General features: G+C 40.8%; 2 protein-coding genes across 2 annotated transcripts; one reads left to right on the forward strand and one right to left on the reverse strand.

The window, feature by feature from the left end:
- Window positions 1–6,097: 6,097 nt before the first annotated feature.
- On the reverse strand, window positions 6,098–7,875 carry LOC146980163 (uncharacterized). Its single transcript, XM_085788641.1, has 2 exons — window positions 7,850–7,875; window positions 6,098–6,914 (listed from the first exon to the last, which is right to left on the reverse strand). Exons 1-2 carry the CDS (start codon window positions 7,873–7,875, stop codon window positions 6,119–6,121), a joined length of 822 nt encoding a protein of 273 aa, XP_085644767.1. The 3' UTR covers window positions 6,098–6,118.
- A 7,096-nt stretch (window positions 7,876–14,971) lies between these two features.
- Window positions 14,972–16,905, forward strand: cysltr1 (cysteinyl leukotriene receptor 1). The gene is made up of 2 exons (XM_085788428.1): window positions 14,972–15,060; window positions 15,774–16,905. The coding sequence occupies exon 2, from the start codon at window positions 15,792–15,794 to the stop codon at window positions 16,815–16,817; it is 1,026 nt and encodes a 341-aa protein (XP_085644554.1). The 5' UTR covers window positions 14,972–15,060; window positions 15,774–15,791; the 3' UTR covers window positions 16,818–16,905.
- Window positions 16,906–18,746: the final 1,841 nt, after the last annotated feature.

The raw sequence follows: 18,746 nt of genomic DNA on the forward strand, positions 1-18,746 counted from the left end.
TTTCTTACATTACTGTATTTAGGTTCTGTGTGTTTTTCCACCACTGTCAGTGGAGAGTATGTATGTATGTATGTATGTATGTATGTATGTATGTATGTATGTATGTATGTATGTATGTATGTATGTATGTATGTATGTGAAAAAAACACAAGCGCCACAAGTTTTTAAAGAGTTGCTTGACTCTTAAAAATATTTTTTACTATTTGTTGAGTTACAACAAACAGTAAAAAATATTTTTAAGAGTTTAATGAGTCTATAAGAAAAACTGCACGAACCCAAAACAACTTACTCCTAAGTAACAGAACCTTATTGACAAAAAAGACACTCATGTTATTTCTGCTTTTTCTAGCCTTACAGTAAATCTTTACTGAGGCATTGACAACACCAGTTAGATTACTGCAAATTATAACATAATTCACAAAAATATGTCCATTGTTAAAAGTTTATTTAACGAAGGAAAGATTCACAAACACATTTAACCTTATATCCTAAATAGATTTGTGTGATTATTTAAACTAACATTAAGTGCCAATGTACTGTAACCAAAGAAAAACTGAGCCTCTGAGAGTGAGTGACTGACAGTGACTGGTTTCTCTCCCACAGCTAATAAACTGCAAAATATAATCCACAGTCTAAAAATAAAACATAGCACATAAAAAGAAACTACAATTACAGCTCATAATGGGCGGGTGACATCTCCCGGGACTCTCTCTGATTTCACAGCAGCCAAATAGAGTGTTAACTGTCATTATGATACCTCAGAATAACATGGTGCTATTTTGGCTGATCAAAGTCCTGCCACACTATTGTTACAATACAATTTTCATGTCTAAGGCCACCAAAAAAGTTATTTTTAGCAAGGTGACAGGGCGGTGTTGGGCAGGTTCCCATTGTGTTCAGGCTGGCAATGGGCTGTATGTGTGTGTGTGTGTGTGTGTGTGTGTGTGTGTGTGTGTGGTGTGTGTGGTGTGTGTGTGTGTGTGTGTGTGTGTGTGTGTATGTGAGAGAGAGAGGTACTTGAAAGAGGGGAAGTGGTCTTTGGGGGTAGCGTCTGGCAGGCTGACCACTCCACAATAGCAGCAGGGAGGACAGGACATCCTGCTTACTCCATAAGCTGAACTCAGACACACACATGCACAATACATGACACACACACACCTCCAATATGCGCACAAGCGATACGTTACATGCTGCCAGATGTCTTTAACCTCATCATTGTTGGTGTTAAAGCGCTTAATACAATGAGTCACACTCTGTGATAAAAACATGATGTTTCATAACATCTTTCAGTGTTTCTCTTCACTTAGTGTCATCTCAAGCAGAGTGTTGCTTCCTTGGGTTAAAAGTAAATATTTTAAAGCCTCCCCAAAGAGTCTTCTATTAAACTGGTAGCATATAACTTTTCCAAAAATAACTGGATCTGTTATGTACTTACTTATATAGTTGTGTACATTATGCTGAAGTTTTCCAGAACCTCTTAAACCTAAATGGTATAGGTCTGTCTCATTTAGTCCCCTGTCAGTGACTTCATATCTTATATGCCCGTGTGTCAGCCTTGTTGTTGACAGTAAAAAGCTCAAAATTAACTTTTATCTGATATTATTAAGACACACATTAATATTTTGCACCTTGGCTGTTTTCGACTATGTATTTTAACTAGATTTGAATCATTGGATGTCTGGATCTTAAGGTATATAACATAAGTCTCTCCATGACAGAGGCTGCATCTGCCAAGGACTGGTTTTTAATGTAAAGCTGCTTTATCAGGAGTTTGTGTTTGTTTTAATCTCCTAGGCTGTTTGTTGTTGAAAGGACGACACATATGTGTGGCAGTTCAGCTGCCGGTAAAAACCGCCTGAACATCTGGATCATAGGTTATCACAAAAACAATTGAAACAAAGGTTAAAGAAGTCTCAGATTCCAGTCCCATGACATCCCGTGTTCTCTGTACAGCTTCGGCAAAACTCCGACTTTTACTTTTTGCTGTTTTGCCGGTTATAATCAGTGGGTCTGTTTGTTTTGGAGAGACTTCTGTGGATAATTTGGCTCCCAATAAAAACCTCCCGAACAACTGACAGTAAAGAAATCCAAATCTGGAGAAACGGACGCTAATGTTGCTCTAAGACTCAACAACTCAAATGTACCCAAATATCTTAAATATAAAGTTTCTTCATTTATGACAAATGTTTTGTATGTATATATTTATATGTCAAGTTTTCACACATTCACTGTGAGTAACATATATGTTTTTCTATCAATATATTATGAGCTCATCTGATCATTTCTTTCCCAAAGAAAAAAAACCTCCTGTGCAATTGAAGCTGATAGACTACACAGACTCTACTCCCTCCTTATTCTCTGTGTTTGGTAACGGTAACTAAGCTGTGCTGCCCGGGCCAAGGCTTTGTGAGTCACACCAACCAGAACAAAGACCCCATTACTGCACCACCACCCCCCTTCACTCCCTCTCCCAACTCTCTTATTCGACCCCTCTGTTCTGCTCTCCTTTAATGTGATGATGAGTGTATTTCCTTTGCTTTCCTCCCTTTGCCTCCGTCCATCCTCTCATTCACTGGCTCCAGGAGGGTTTAGGGGCAGCCATGTCGTGCCATACATACCTCTGTCCTGACAACAGATCTGGACAAAAGCAGCAAGGCAGTGCAACGCAGGAGTCTTGGGCTTCACAGGCTTCATGGACTGATATTAACATGACAGCAGTGGGGTCTCGTATACATGTGTAGGTGTGTATGTGTGGAGCTGACCTTTGACCCTGTGAACCAAGCGTTCAGCTCTGATCTGATTTTAGACGGGCTCTTCCGATCAATGCTGCTGGCTGAGGCCGAGGCCGCAGAGGGAGCCTGCAGACACTTTGCAGCTACAGCCTGAGACGGAGCAGTAGCTGTTTACCCCACCGCACTGACAGGGGCAGCATGAGCAGCCATGGGTGAGCAGTCGCTCTGCAGACTGAGAGGCAAGGCAGACAGGCTGACCAGACTGACCCCAGCCAGAGCAGACAGAGCTGACTGGTTGTGATATAATGTGCTGATGTACCTTGACTCGTGATGCGTACAGGGGGAAAAAAAGGCCAGATCCCGAATATTTGATTAGTTCTTTTCCAAACAAGGCCTTTTGGAGGGAATGGGCAAGACACAAGACACACAAGTGCATTATTTCAGTTCAAATCTGCTTTATTGGCATGGAATAAAGGATCTATCTAAATGCTGAGCTCAAAGGTCCCTCTATACTACATCCCCCATGAGACAAAGGTGAAAGTCTTTATATGGTTGGAGTAACTGTCAAACTCATTTTAATATTTACACATTTTTGTCAGCCAAAAAAAGAAAACCTGATTGTCAAAGAAGTCAAAAATATAGATTTTTTTTTAAACAAGAAATGAAAATTGCAGTTTATGACTTTGGTCATATCTCAACAACTGCTTGATGTATTGAAACCACGTACTTTGGTTTCTAAACAGATTCCCGAAACCGAAGGAGACTCATCAGTTTGAAGTGATGATTCAGTTGTGCTTTGTGACAAGTAAAAGATTGTCAACATGATAAACATTATACACTCATTACTCAAAGAGCTGCAAGCGCTGAGATGTTGTTGGTAAAATCATTACATGTAGAGGCAATACAATGCATTCAAATTCAAAGTGTTGCATCATGTTGAGAAACACTCGAGCGGATGTGAGTGTATTAGTAAGAAACCTGCAAACGTGTTGTAATTTCTGGGTGCATGATTTGGTCACTGGGACACTCTCATAGCTAAATGTGAAGTGCAGTAGATACAAGTGATAAGTAAACAGATCAGGATGTTGTTTATCATACCACCATCTGTGAACCTGTGAACACAAACTTTTTCCCAGGCAAATGGTGCAGCACTCATTGGAAGAAACACATACTTTTATAATATCTTTGCATAAACTATGTGCCTTGCTTACTCCCATCTGGAACTTTTGTAAGTAACAATCACAACACTCCTCTGCTCAGTGCATGAATGAACCTTGACTTGTTGCAGAGGATAAACAGGATTTTTTTTTTTTTAAGTCTGACCTCACATTGTTTATATTTGTGAGTGACAGTTCCAGAGCCAAAGTAGCCTACCACTGCCAAACAAAGAGCACCACACTCAGGAAGCTGCCACCAGAGTTCTTCACTGCTCTGGACCCCGTTGTTTCTTGGTTATAATCAATTAGTTCCAGGAACACTTAACGTTTCACACACACATAAACACACACTGAGGCAGCTTTTATAAATGAGTCTGATGTGGGAGCTCAGTTCCTCCATCCTCTTCACAGAGCCAAGGGAGTCAGTGCAACTCAGCAGCTCTGTGCTTCTCTCTGCTGGATGCAGCTCAGTAGTGCAGAAGTGCAGCTTAGAGTAGTGCCTGGGGTAGACAGCAGCAACTGTGGCATGCGTGTGTACGGCATATGTGTGCATTGGTGTAATGTTTATAATGTTCCCCATCTTCAACTTCACAAATAGAGATAATTTACAAACAGGATGTACATCTATGATCTTTCACGTCCTGAGAAACAAATTTGTGCATAGCACTGACGATGGTATCAGCAGAAATGTGAGTTAAAACCTCAGCGTGCCTGGGTACGCTTGATCTTATCAGCTTGACCCGGGTTTGACAGAAAAAGCCGCCCCCATCTCTCTCTCTCTGTGTATGTGTGTGTGTGTGTGTGTGTGTGTGTGTGTCTTGCTACTGTGCTGTCCCACATGAAATAATGAGCTGTAAAACAAGTGTAAACAGTGTTATTTATCAGCTGTTGGTCAGCGTGAAAGACATGACAAACAGAACATAATCCTGAACACCCATTAGAGACCGTGAGGAGCGTCATAGATTGATAACCTACTTAAAAAGTTGTTGTAATGTGTACTGTAGCATAATTCTGCAAGCTTCTGTTCATGACAGTTAATTATATTTTATTTTCACATTTCCTCCTGGGCCGCCTGCCAGATCAAACAGGGGACGGAGAGTGTATACAATGTGAAAGATATCATAATCTGTCTCTGTTATTAAAGTGTGAGATCAACTCGCTTCACAACATAGCAAATGTAAATAAACTGAATAAATATTTTTGCCTGACAATTTCACATGAAGCCACCATTCACAGCATCTGCTGGCCTGTTATCCTGCCTGTTTGTACTATTGTTAGTCTGTTGCTTTTTATGGCTTGCTCATAGTTCAGGTTTTCATGTTTCACAACATATTTTCAAAGCGGGGACACACTTCCTGGATAGGCCTCTTCCATGTAAATTTTGAAAGAAGAAATAACACTTTCGACACCACCCTTTCTCAATTCTCAGGGCAGTGCACCCGGGGTGTTGGTCTGATGTAAACAGCCGCTTGCTATCAGTTAGGTCAGCTAATTTTAGCGACACAGTGCTGTGTGTCAGTTCACTGACCTCTTTGACTCTCGAATGCATGTCCTCCTGTTACTCTGGGGTTAAAGATGTCACTTAACATTTTAATAGTTTCATCATAACAGTGCACAAGTGTAAACACTGTCACAGAGTGATGTGACACACTCACAGACACAGGTGTTACTAGTCTCACTGTAAAGCCCATAAAAATACATCTTACTCATAATAACCATCATGTTAAATAGAGTTTTATTATATAAATAAAATACATACAAAGGGCAAATTAGACAGTTTTATGGGTAACACTTTACTTGAATAGGCTATGTGTTCATAAGACTGACATAAGACTGTCATAACCATGACATGACACCTGTCTTAAACATCAGTGACAGCTGTCGTTAAGTGTCATTTGGTAAATTATGTCACTTTTAATGCAAAGTTGACATTGTTTGAGATGTCCTTGTTATGACAAGTTGACATTATTTTTAAGGTTTGGCAATTAGGTCTGCTATGACAGGTTGTGTTGTCTTTATGTCAAATTGTCATAACAAGGACATCTCAAACAATGTCAACTTTGCATCAAAAGTGACATAATTTACCAAATGACACTTAACGACAGCTGTCATAAGTATTCATTGATGTTTCGGCCAGGTGTCATGTCATGGTTATGACAGTGTTACGTCAGTCTTATGAACACGTATTCAAGTAAAGTGTTACCGTTTTATATTAATCTAAAACCAAAATTAATCTACACAGTTCTTTCTCTTCTGTGCTTTATAATGTAACACAGCATATTGCAGCCATAAATTCACCAGCCATAATATCTTCCTCAGACAGGGGGAAAAAGCAGGCAGGGAGGGCAGAGGCCCCAAACTCCCATGTGAAGTCTGGGGGTTGTGCAGTTTTAAGGAGTAAGTCTGAAGTCTGGATTTGTTTAAAATCTCGGAGTGCAGCGATAGCATCAGTTCCAGCAGCACGAGCGTCCAGACCAGGGTGCAGGTGAACTGAGCCCACTGGGAGGTCCTTACTTTCCGAGTCTGCTGTGGCCAACGTGACACCAGCGTGGCCTCCAGCCCCAGCAGCCCTAGCAGGAGCAGAGAGACCAGGTGGTGAGCATCAAGCAGCTGCTGACAAAGCACGCTCACAGTCTCCCTCCACCAAACCAGTTCCCCCTGCTTCATGAGGCCCTCGTCCACCTCACGGCCCACCTCCTTCGCCCACCGGGACAGCGTCTCCACCAGCCGCAGCGCCCACTGCAGCAGAACCAGACTGTCTGAGAGAGCCAGCTGGCCCAGGAACACAGTGGATGGCTTGGTGGAGATGTGCGGGGAGCGGAGCAGCAACAGCGCCCGCAGGCTCAGCATACAGCCCACCAGCAGGGGGATGCCTGCTCCATGTGGGAGCAGCAGCACCAACACCAGCTTAAGCAGTAAGAACCGGCGGAGCCATCCTCTGGAGGCGGACAGCACTCCTCCTGTGACGGAGCCCAGCCAGCACCAAGAGCACACCTCCCAGACAGACCGAAAAAGTTGGTGTGATCTGTAGAAAGTGTAACACTTAGAGGTTAGATCATTGTCACAGACAGACGCACACTATAAATGTTCACTGTGCTTTAAAGGTGCTTCATTTTTATGACTAATCTATTGTTTTATCCAAATGTACAGAGGCCCAGGAAAGCAAACAAGCCCTTAAAACATTCCTCAGTTTTACAGGCACCATTTAACACAACTGTGGGAGATCCTTACAGCGACTTATCTACACTGACTTCCACTGAAATAGTATTGGCATAGCATTCATTTGATTTAAAGATATCAGAGCCACATAAAAGGAAAAGATGGTAAACCACCACGACAACCAAGTATCTAAAACAGATCTTTATATCTGAAAATCAATGGCAGACATATGAACAGAGAATTTAATCTCGTTTGTGTGGGACTCACCTGTGTATTGGCAATAAATTGAGATTAGAAGTCATTGTGCTGCTTCATCCGGATGTGGCATGATAGTTCATTTTTCCCAAGCCACCTCTTCCTACCCTGGCAGCCACAGGGCTGAAGCAAAAAGCATGAGGAGTCTCCAGTCTTTCCTCTTTATCAGCACCGGTTGCTTCACCTTGACTGGCTCAGTCAAACAATGTCATCATGTCTCATCTGAATGTGAGCCAAACTGCATCTGGTTGTTGCCAGAGAATCTGTGCCTGAGGGGTTTCCCTGCATAAATGACATATGTGTAAGCCAGTGTGAATTTCCTGGCAACAAACACCTGAAAAGGTGGGGGAGTTGGACCAGGGTGCAAGCTGCCAGCGTCGGGATCAGGATCCAGGAAAAGCTAATGAGAAACCTTTCATATTTTCTAATTTCAAAAGAATTTCAAAATCTAAGTGAATACAGGAAGTATGTAGAAATGTTGTTATAACTTGTTGTCAGGTTTTGGATGACTAATATCCCTGATTCAGTGTTGATAGTTATCCACACCTGATGACAGTTGGATGCTGTTTCATGGCGGGCAAGCTGAGACACACATCCGTCTCCACAACAACCAGGGTGTGATCACGTTGATAACTTGCCTTAGTAACCACTGTCTAATGGTGTGACACTCCTCAAACCTGACTAATTCTTCAGCTCATTCAAGACTTTTGCATTGCTCATTTTATTAGCTTCTATAGCTGTGACACTTTTTTTCCAAGTCTGAAATTTACATTGCCATTTATGCTGCATGAATCAGATACCATTGAATCACTCAATGGTATCTGGTATAGTGGAAAAAGGGTCGCTCGCTACCCAGTATTTATATTTAAAAAAAACCCCACTTCCCTACTAGATCTACATTTAAGGTCCAGTAGGAACCAGTGCGTGATGTACCGATGTCGGACCCACCCAGATGAAGATATTGATATTGGAATTACAGGCCATGACACATACTTCTCTGCAAGTTGACTGGAAACAGATGGTTTCACTTTGAGCTTGGTGCACATAACACTCACGCAATGGTGTCTAACAGGCAAGGTGTCCATAGGGATGGATAACATAACATGTGACTATTTGTGTATACTGTACCAGCAGTTTGCCAAATCCAACAGGCGTGGTAACGAGGCACCAGACTTGAGTTTATCAAGTACGTAGTGTCGCTTTGTGAGAGGCTATAATCATGTAAGATAATATGCAAAACACTTCACAGTCCAAACTCTTTCTTTCATATCATATAACCTATAAACACACATCTCGTCCTGCACTTTATCATTTCAGCAAACATTTGCAGAGGAAAAGTAAAACGATAATGTTAGTTTAGGTTAGAATACTAATTAGCATATATATTTACCTGTGAGTGTCACTTTGGTTTTTGTCAGACATTGATGTGCTGCTGTTCAGTGTCCAAGCTAATGAAACAATGTCTGTTCATGTAGCTAAAGTCAAGTTTGTTTACACTGGCTGAGGCCAGAGGGAGCTTTTTTTCATTTACCCAAAGATCTTAGGCCTTCCTTTGATATACGGTAATACAAAATAATTAACAACACTGGAAGTACACTGACATTAGTTCAGAGGGCAAAAGGGTATGACATGCATTAGGTTCAAATCAACATACCAAAAGAATGAGGAACTTGTTCGAAAGTCTTTTTTTTTTTTACACCCACATAAAAAAATCAACCCCTCAACCAGCTGTCATTACTATATGACTCATTTGTTTTCCCAAATAAGTTTTCAAGGGAATGAGACTGCTGCGTTGATGATGTTCACTGGGAAAATATGTGATATATGTTGTAGAATGTGAAGCATTTAGATTTGTAAAATAAGGTTTGTGTATAATATCCTACATAGTAGGAGATACATAGTGATATACAAAATAATAATAATGTTATATAGTTGAAAGTGGCATCTGCCGTAACGTAATGCTGCATAAGACCAGAATCTTTTCTGGAATGACCAGAATCTTTTAAATTTCATCAAACAGATGCCTTCAAAGGCTTCCAGATACAGTAGGTAGCCGCTAATCTTCCGATGAAATTTGTTGTTGTTTGTTGATTTGCTCTTTGATGTCTCATTTTCCTACTGCATTGACTCAACAGCAGCTGACTTCATATAGCCTAGTGACTGACGGACTCAGAGACAGCATTGTGACTCACAATAGCACCATGACTGGTATTAAAGGGATAGTTCAACATTTTGGCAAATTGGCCCATTGCCATAATCTCTTAAGTTTCAGGAGGAGGTTTGTTACCTTTAATTGTCAAAGATGTTTTTAACGAAACGTTACCACACAGAGTTGTTTTCGAGGTGAATGTAGAGACTGCTTTCCAAAAAACTGCCCCCGACGGGAATGCGCATCAGCGGTTTTGCATGAATTTACCTCGAAAACCTTGTTTGAGATAGACAGGAAAGGGGGAGGTAGAGAGAGGGGGAATGACACGCAGGAAAGGTCCGCCAGACGCAGGACCCGAACCGGGGACGCCTGCGCCGAGGACTGCAGCCTCGACACGGGGTGGGGCGGCCGCCCCAACCATCGCGCTTGGCTCCGCCATTTTAAAAATAGCTTACACCAACAAGTAGAGGTAACAAACCTACTCCTAAGAAGAAGGGATTATGGCAAGGGGCCAGTTTGCCAAAATGTTGAACTATCCCTTTAACAATCAAACTTCCACTACAATGAACTCATATGACTTTTTGTAACCTAAAAGCCCTCAAGAGATGATGTGCACTTAGTGCATCATTAGACAAACAGTAATGGTAACAGTAATGGGCAGCTTCCTCAAGACATACTATCAGGAGAGGCAACTTCATTTCTCGTACTTGACTTTCTTTTGCATGTGTCTGTGTGTGTGTGCACACACGCGTGTATGTGTGCGTGCGTGTGCACACATGCTAAAGTATAACTATTTTGGTTTCATCTATGCTGGAAAAAAGTATGTGAAAGTACATGGCTCATGAATCGTCAGATGTATCATGATTTCTCCTGATCTGAAGTACCCAAGACTTATGACAATAACAATATCTTTACATCAACTGTCAGACACTCTGCACACTTGCAGACAGCTATAGGAAACCACAAAAGTTGTGTAAGTTCTTAGTAAGCCGTTTGCTCACCCGCCTGTTTTCTGGCAAGGTCGTCCTATCTCTGAGCTCTACTTTAACAATTCACCAAATTGCTGAGGTAAATGCTAAACTTCAAAGATAGCCTGACCTAAAAAAACATCTGAGTCTGCAGTATATCATCAGAGAAACAATCACACTTCACTTTTGAATCACAACAGGTCTCAGTGTCAGCGGACCACCAAGGTATTAATACTATAATAGGCCTTCTTTTTTCTGATCATAGCTGCACTTATTTCTGTTCAGTCATAATACATTTAAAGTACATCAATGAAATAGACTATATTTAGCTTTCAGCTGAGATGAACAGCGATGGAGAGTTTAACAATTTCCTAGCGGTGTTAAACAAGATAAAAAAAGATTAATCTATAACCACACAGTGATGATTAAAGTGTGTTCGCTCAGGAGGAAGAGAACCAGCTCTCACTACCATGAAAGGACTGGTGCTGCCTGGGAGGCAGAGGATGAGCTGGGCCCAGTTCAAATATGCAGAGTGTCTAAACACAAGTTCTCATACCAAAACGACAACATAGACTGTCAGCAACCTCCAAAATGCTTACAGTGGGTACGGAAAGTATTCAGACCCCTTTAAATTTTTCACTCTTTATTTCATTGCAGCCATTTGCTAAAAAATCAAAAAAGTTCATTTTATTTCTCATTAATGTACACTCAGCACCCCATCTTGACAGAAAAAAACAGAAATGTAGAAATTTTTGCAAATTTATTAAAAAAGAAAAACTGAAATATCACATGGTCATAAGTAACCCTTTGCTGTGACACTCATATTTAACTCGCATGCTGTCCATTTCTTCTGATCCTCCTTGAGATGGTTCTACTCCTTCATTGGAGGTTACAAAAGAATTTCTGCAGCACTCAAGGTTCCTAAGAGCACAGTGGCCTCCATAATCCTTAAAGGGAAGAAGTTTGGGACGACCAGAACTCTTCCTAGACGTGGCCGTCCAGCCAAATTGAGCAATCGTGGGAGAAGAGCCTTGGTCAGAGAGGTAAAGAAGAACCCAAAGATCACTGTGGCTGAGCTCCAGAGATGCAGTGGGGAGATGGGAGGAAGTTCCACAAAGTCAACTATCACAAAGTCTTGGTGTTTTATTCAAGGAAATGGGGTCAAAAAGGTCACAGATTAGCGACCTTTGACACTTGTGAAGGTTGCACGGGTTTGAAATTGCACACGGTGGATGGCCTTAGGCCCCGGACAAATACATTAAACTTTCAGCCTTATAACCCCAAGAATGTGGACGTTATTAGACAAAAGGCTTCTAAATCCAGGCTTTGAAGGCCGAGAAACGAGCCTGGACGGTCAGCTGTGACCCTTCTGGAGGTCCGACAGGTCTAAAATTCTACAGAAACTTTGTCCCTAGTGCTCTGAACAACCTATCAAAATGAATTGAATTCATAATAATGTTTTTCAGATAAAATATAAAAGTTCACTCATTGAATTAAAAATTACATTAAATGTGATGTGATGTGGACCAGAAAGATGCTGGTGAAAATTATGAAAAAAAAAAGAAGTCAAGCCAACTTTCATGCACTTTATTGTTGAATTTTAACAATATAGCACCGTTTTTTTATTCAATGTTGAAAACAAAAAAGATGTTAAGACCTTTTAGTTACTAAGAAAATATCTGTTTTATTTTTTCATTTGCTGGTAACAGCAAGCTCAACCAATCAGACACGTCGCTGATAAATATGAGGATTATGGGTAATGTAGTGCTTCTCCGTGATATGACATTGGAAACAAAGCGTGTTTTCTTATAATAAAGTTGATATTACACAGGGCTTTTGGACTCAGCAGAAGCACATAATATTGTTACACAGTCTTCCTTGGATGGTTACAGCGTTATGGCTAGCAATCAGATCTTTCTTCAGAATATTGATTAAACAGAGTAGCTTTTTGAACGCGGAAGTGGACGTCATTTTTTTTATTTATTGATTGATTATTCTGCACCAACACCATGATCACTAAATAAATAAATAAATAACATCCTTGCCAAAAGCTACATCAGACACAGCAGCATCAGGTTCAATAAAGCTTTAAGGAAAAGTAAAAAAAATAATAATAATAATAAAAAGTTTTCCTCTGCCCACAGCGTCTTTCAGTGCCGCAGCCGGGTCGGCTGGATCACTTGCTCTGAGCGTTATATCGCCGCGAAGGGGATTGCATTGGAATCAACTGAAAGCCGAGCGCGTCAAAACCTGACGAAAAACGGGCACCTAATGAGTCAGACATGTGACGATGAGGGACGGTGACCGTTCGTCAGGCTGTTGACGCACTGGGAGTGAGAACGTGTTGCACATCCAGTTTCAGCTTTTGGCAGTACTTAAGAATTCCATTCACTCTGACTAGTTCTGCACCTACAGTATAATGATTTAACCACAGTAGCAATTAAATTAGTAGTTTGCCCTTTATCTAGAGTGGCACAATGTAAATGTGAGAATCTCCTCGCAAATCTGCCATTAATGTTTGTCTCATATTAACCAGAAGAATTGTAATAATTCCCATGCCTCGGACAAGAGTTTGAGTTGCCTAACCTGAGCCTTACTTAAAACACAATTAACAATCTCTACAGTGTTTATCTGTACTTGGCAAAACAATAGTTGCCAAGTAGTACAGATATTTCAGAAAAGAAGACAGTATGGAATGTGGGCTTTCGCAGAATCATCCAACAATGTACTTTGTCTGCCTCTTTTAGTGCACGCGGGCATGTCTCTGCCTCTACTTCAAAAAGTCACACGGGAAAAAAAATGCATAGTCCTCCTAGAGCAGCTTACTTCATCAGTTAAACCACTCAGACTCCATTTTTCATCAAACATTTCTCAAGCCCTGCCTCACCACTGACCTCAATGCAACAATAAGCAAATATTTCTACAGTAGATATTTGACTTGTTACACTCATGCCATGTAAACCTATACTGGCAATACTGGATGTGGAAGTACTTTTGTCATTGAAGCCCTTGTGTTATTAACTAACTGCCACACCTCATTGGATTGTTTTATCGTTTATAATTGGCAAACCTCAGCTACATTGACAGAAATTAACTGCACTTAATGTCTTTGCCAGTAACTAATGACAGGGAAATACTAAGGGCAAGTAAACAAAAGTCGTAAAAGCAAACAGAAAAATATAGTCACTGTGAAATTCCTAATAATTCCGCTTACAGGATGAAGATGTTTACTATATTAGTCATCATGACTTCCAAGCAACATTATTGGATTTTACAGATCACTGTACTTAAAAAGCAATGGCTCTTTAAAGTGATAACTCCACTCCACCTATAGAAGCAGAGAGGCAGACATTTCAGATGTAATTTGTCACCCATTTGAATTTGCAGCTACTTATGTGGGGCTTTGTTTAAAGTGCTGGTTAACTTGATGAATGTTTCCCGGGCATGTCTGGCGAACTATACTAAATGCATCAGACATGGTGGCTGTACATATAAAAGCACCACATGTAAACAGAGATAAAAGCATGCTACTTCATAGAGCTTTTAATTGCATTACTCAGAACTTACAAGTGCACTATCAGCCTCTGTAAGAAAGGGTCAAAACACTTATCACAGCTTTCTGCCCATGCAATTAGTCTTTTCAGTGGACTTAATGCACAATCAGGCAAACAAAGTAATAATTCTATGATCACATAGTCTGTGGTGTTGATACAGATGCCTCCTTTGTGCAAGTGGGGCTTGAATGTTTGCTTTTGCCAGCTGACCACTAAATGAGTTATAGATGAATTATCCTGCCCTTCCACTGCACAGGCCTCTCAAATGCAAAAATGAGTTTGTCCATTTCCACAGCAGTATCCGCACTCATTTACCAACTATAAACCACACCCATTTGCATTCGGAAATGCTATGGAAGAAACTAAAGTCCTCCATCATCATTCAACAGGGATTGCGTTGGTTAACCCCTGCATTTTCATATCTTTGTTTTTATCACCTTTTATCACCATCTCATGTTTTACTACTCTATACGGTATATCTATATGGTATATCTTATTCAAGTGCCTCTAATATGAACATACTTCAAAAGGTACAAGATTGTTTGACTACTTCTAGAATTCCAGTATACAAATACTAGTCATGAAAATAGATTAGGCAAGCAAACAGAAGAAGGTAAGTAAGGGAACAATTTGTCACTTGATCCTGTGGGTAAAGTTGCAGGTAAAGACAGACTGAGACATGTCTTCTGGTCCCTGCAAAAGAATAAGAGTGAGGTGAATTCAGGAAAACATACATGGAATAGGTGTAATGGCAGCGACCAAGTAAGAAGAGCAGAACTTAAAGTGTCAATGCACCTCTGTTTTTGTTTCTCCTTTCATTTATAGTATCATGTGTGTGTGCACAGTTAATGATGTCACTGCCTGGCTTTGATGCTGCCGTGCCGCACAGTGAAAACAAAAGACCAGTCCCACTTTGAAATGCTTCCAAACAACAAAGCGTTATAAAGAGGCAGCCACCTGCTGCAGAGTCCTCCCACTAGCGCTGCAACATCTGTCAGACAAGACCGAGCCACAGAGGAGACGCACTGTGAGGTTGTGCTGCAGTTGTGTACACAGGAGAAGTGCTCAGCAGAGAGGAACACAGCGGTAAGGAATTTTATTTGCTTTAGTTAAGGAGAATTAATAGAGAATTTAAGTGGCAGCATGTAACCACGGTGTAACTACGGTGTAATATGTTGACATCCAGTGTTTGGCCAGTGTAAAGATTAACATAAGTAGACCATCCAAATGGAACATGTTTCATAAGTCTCCCACTAAAGATATACATGTTGTGAATTGTTGGTATGGAAACATTTATGAACTTTAAACTTTAATTTAGACAAATATAATTTACTGTAGCCAACAAAGCCATGTGGACTCTTCAATAAAAGTGTGTCAGTTACCCAGAAACCAAGTTTACAGTAACTTGCAGGAGATTATGATTCACTTGATGCATTTCTATATTAATGTTATTAATGGAAATTACCTTGAGTTTGGAGTTACCCATCATGATGTGATCTGATGCAGATATTTAGATGAACTGAAAAGAATGTAAACCATGTACAAATTAGACTACAGCAACAGATATTACAACTTCATCTCTGTCATGTGACCTGATAAAAATCTAAAAGACTTATCTTCTCAATTTCGTTTCCTTCCACGGTTGGCGAACTATAGCGGTACATCGACAATCTCCCATATACAGTCATCACTCTTCTGTGTTGCATGCATGTACGTCTCTTTCTTTTCTCTACTTTGCACACATCACCATAACATTTGTTTTGCACACGGCTTCATGTTGTATCTCTCTGTCTCAGCAGCTGCTGGTGTAACCACAAATGGAGCTGAATCAGACAGACAGTGTGGGGACCAACTCTACTGACTGTGACTCCATTGATGACTTCCGGAACCAGGTTTATTCCACGTCCTACTCCATCATCACCGTGTTGGGTCTAGTCGGGAACGGCTTCGCTCTGGTGGTGCTGATCAAAACATACAGGCAGAGCTCCCCTTTCCATGTTTACATGCTAAACTTGGCCGTGTCTGATCTGCTGTGTGTGATGACACTGCCACTGCGAGTTATCTACTATGTCAACAAGGGCCAGTGGAACTACGGGGATTTTCTCTGTCGCATCAGCTCCTACGCTCTCTATGTAAACCTGTACTGCAGTATTTACTTCATGGCAGCCATGTCTATCACACGTTTCTTGGCCATTGTCTTCCCTGTGCAGAACCTGCGGCTGGTCACAGAAAACCGAGCTCGCCTGGTGTGTGTCGGCATCTGGGTGTTTATTTGTCTTTCATCCTCACCCTTCCTCATGTCCGGGCAACATTTTGATCCTGACACAAATAAAACCAAGTGCTTTGAGCCTCCAAGTGGTGGTAAAGCCGTGAAGAAACTACTTGTGCTGAACTACCTGTCTCTGGTGACAGGCTTTGTTCTGCCGTTCCTGGTGATCCTGCTTTGCTATGCCGGTATTGTCCACACCTTACTGTCTCGCACCCATGCTGCCCGTCGTCAGCGGGGTGCAGGCAACAGAGCCATCCGGATGATTGTCATCGTCCTGCTGACCTTTCTCATCAGCTTCATGCCCTACCACATACAGCGAACCATCCACCTGAACTCCCTGAAAGACGCTCCCTGCACAGAGAAGATCGCCATGCAGAAGTCTGTCGTGGTGACGCTGTGCCTGGCTGCGGCCAACTCCTGCTTTGATCCAATGCTTTATTTTTTCTCTGGAGAGGGTTTCCGCAGCCGTTTGTCCTCCCTGCGCCAGACAGTGGCAGGAAGTAAAATGCACATCTCAACCAGGCTGAAGCCCATTACAGCCTTAGAGCCTGCTGAAAACAACCGAGCCTCTTAATCCACACTAGGGAGGAAGTCTTCAAACAAGCAGCTTAGGAGTCAGGGTGACTTGTTTCCTCGGTAATAGTCAGGGAAAAAGCCGAGAGATGTAAAAGGCAATTTTATGAAAGGATTGCTGGTTGACTGACGAAGCCACGAGTATTAAAAAAAAAGAAGTCTCAGGGTGATGAGCAGAGTGTTCAGTATTTACATGATGTTTATCTGTATTATTATTATTATGACAATAATCAGTAGCTTATGTGTCCCAAAAGTTACTCAATCTCAGTATAAATATCCACTGTATCAATCTATAAATGTATGGCAGAGTTTGATGTATTAATTATTTTTTATGTGGATCAGGAAGCTTGAGTCTCAACCTGGAAATTCACAGAGAGTGACGCTCTGTCTATAACTGACCATAGACTTCCATGACTGTTATTCTTCCGCTTTTTCTTTCATTACTGTTATTTTTGTCTTTGTTATAGGCAGTGTTGTTGTTATAATGGCATTTATCATTTATTGGACTCCAGTTATTTTCACAGTTTTGACAGTTTTTATTATTATTATAATTTCTGAGTTATTATAAGTAAAAGCTTTGTATAATTACCCATGGGGTTGGAATGCAACAATCCTGATTTTCTGTTTAACCTTCTGTATACAGACAATGGTCATGAATCTATTTGTTTGATGTTTTTTTTGTTTGTTTGTTGTTGTTGTTGTTGTTTTTTAACTTTTTATGCACCTTAATCTGTTTTGAGGTTGAAAATGTCAGCAGATAGAGATATGCGTATTTGCCTTTCTTGGTCGGATGTGAGTATTGTATTTTTCTGTAGCGTGAATATGAAGCTGCAGCTGGCAGCTGCCAAAGATCTCTTAACCTGTGTACAAAAACAGAACGAACTCAACGCTGCTGTATTTATATTGTATGCAAACCATAATTCATGTTATGTAAGATAATTACATTAATAAATAATTCACTGTGTGTCAGTTCACTATGAAAAAAATAATTCATTACTTTCATGGAAATTCAGTCCAGCCCAATGAGATGTTCTCTGTAACTGCATCAAGTGTTACACAGTCTGTCCACTAGGTGACAGACCTGCCTATGTATTGATACGCATTCCCCATTTATATATATCTCTGTTTATTTTTTGCTACTCTGTGATCTCCTCTGTTTCTCTAAGATGAGATGACAGTGAGTTCATAACCCAAAAATGCTGTATATGTTTACCAAGTGAGTTTATGCTAAATATATGGGTCATAAAACTCTCTGTATGGTATATCATTGTTTAACTGAGGGTACAAGTTGTTCTATTTCTAGATGAGACTACCAACCTATTCTTGTTCTTCTGTAAAGCCACAACTTCCATACACATAAATTTAACATTCAGATTAATTAGAAATGCAAAACAACACTGAAAGACCAAACTGTTGAGTTGAATGCTGATGGCTAGAACATAGAAGGCCACTGTATGACCACTTCATAAACAGATAATATCAAGCACATGATCGTCTCCCTCCTCCATTTGCACAAAAAGATGTTTGTTTCAAGTCTGCAAAGCAGTACTATCTTGGAAATGGGACGTTCCTCACAGCGACGATACTCGCCATAGAGGAAGTGAAGGAGAGGCCCATACTAAATCCCTGGTTTCGAAAGAGATTTTGAATAACTGTGCATCATTGCAGTGCAGGAAAAAATGCTCATATAAATGAGTTTATTTTCCTCTGTGATTTTCAGGAATTGTGATTCATTTCCACTGAAATGTATTCTTCTTTGATCATACATTTCCCATAACAACGGTGAATATATAGTAGTAACGATAACATTTGATATCTTGACTGAGTTTGTTAGAGGGGCCCCAGTGAGCTTCAGACGATTCTTGAAAGAGTAACTTAATACCCTTTGAAATTTTTTCATCAATGCTTTGGTGATGTAGAGACGTACACC

This window comes from Trachurus japonicus, chromosome 10 (assembly GCF_045865225.1).
Source record: "Trachurus japonicus isolate A0001 chromosome 10, Traja_1.0".
NCBI lineage: Eukaryota > Metazoa > Chordata > Actinopteri > Carangiformes > Carangidae > Trachurus > Trachurus japonicus.

Coding starts and splice junctions, on each gene's coding strand:
- LOC146980163 (XM_085788641.1), bottom strand. CDS start 7,875: ATGAAACAGCATCCAACTGTCATCAG. Junction 6,915..7,849: donor CAGCATCCAACTGTCATCAG/GTGTGGATAACT, acceptor CACTTTCTACAG/ATCACACCAACTTTTTCGGT.
- cysltr1 (XM_085788428.1), top strand. CDS start 15,792: ATGGAGCTGAATCAGACAGACAGTGTGGGGACCAACTCTACTGACTGT.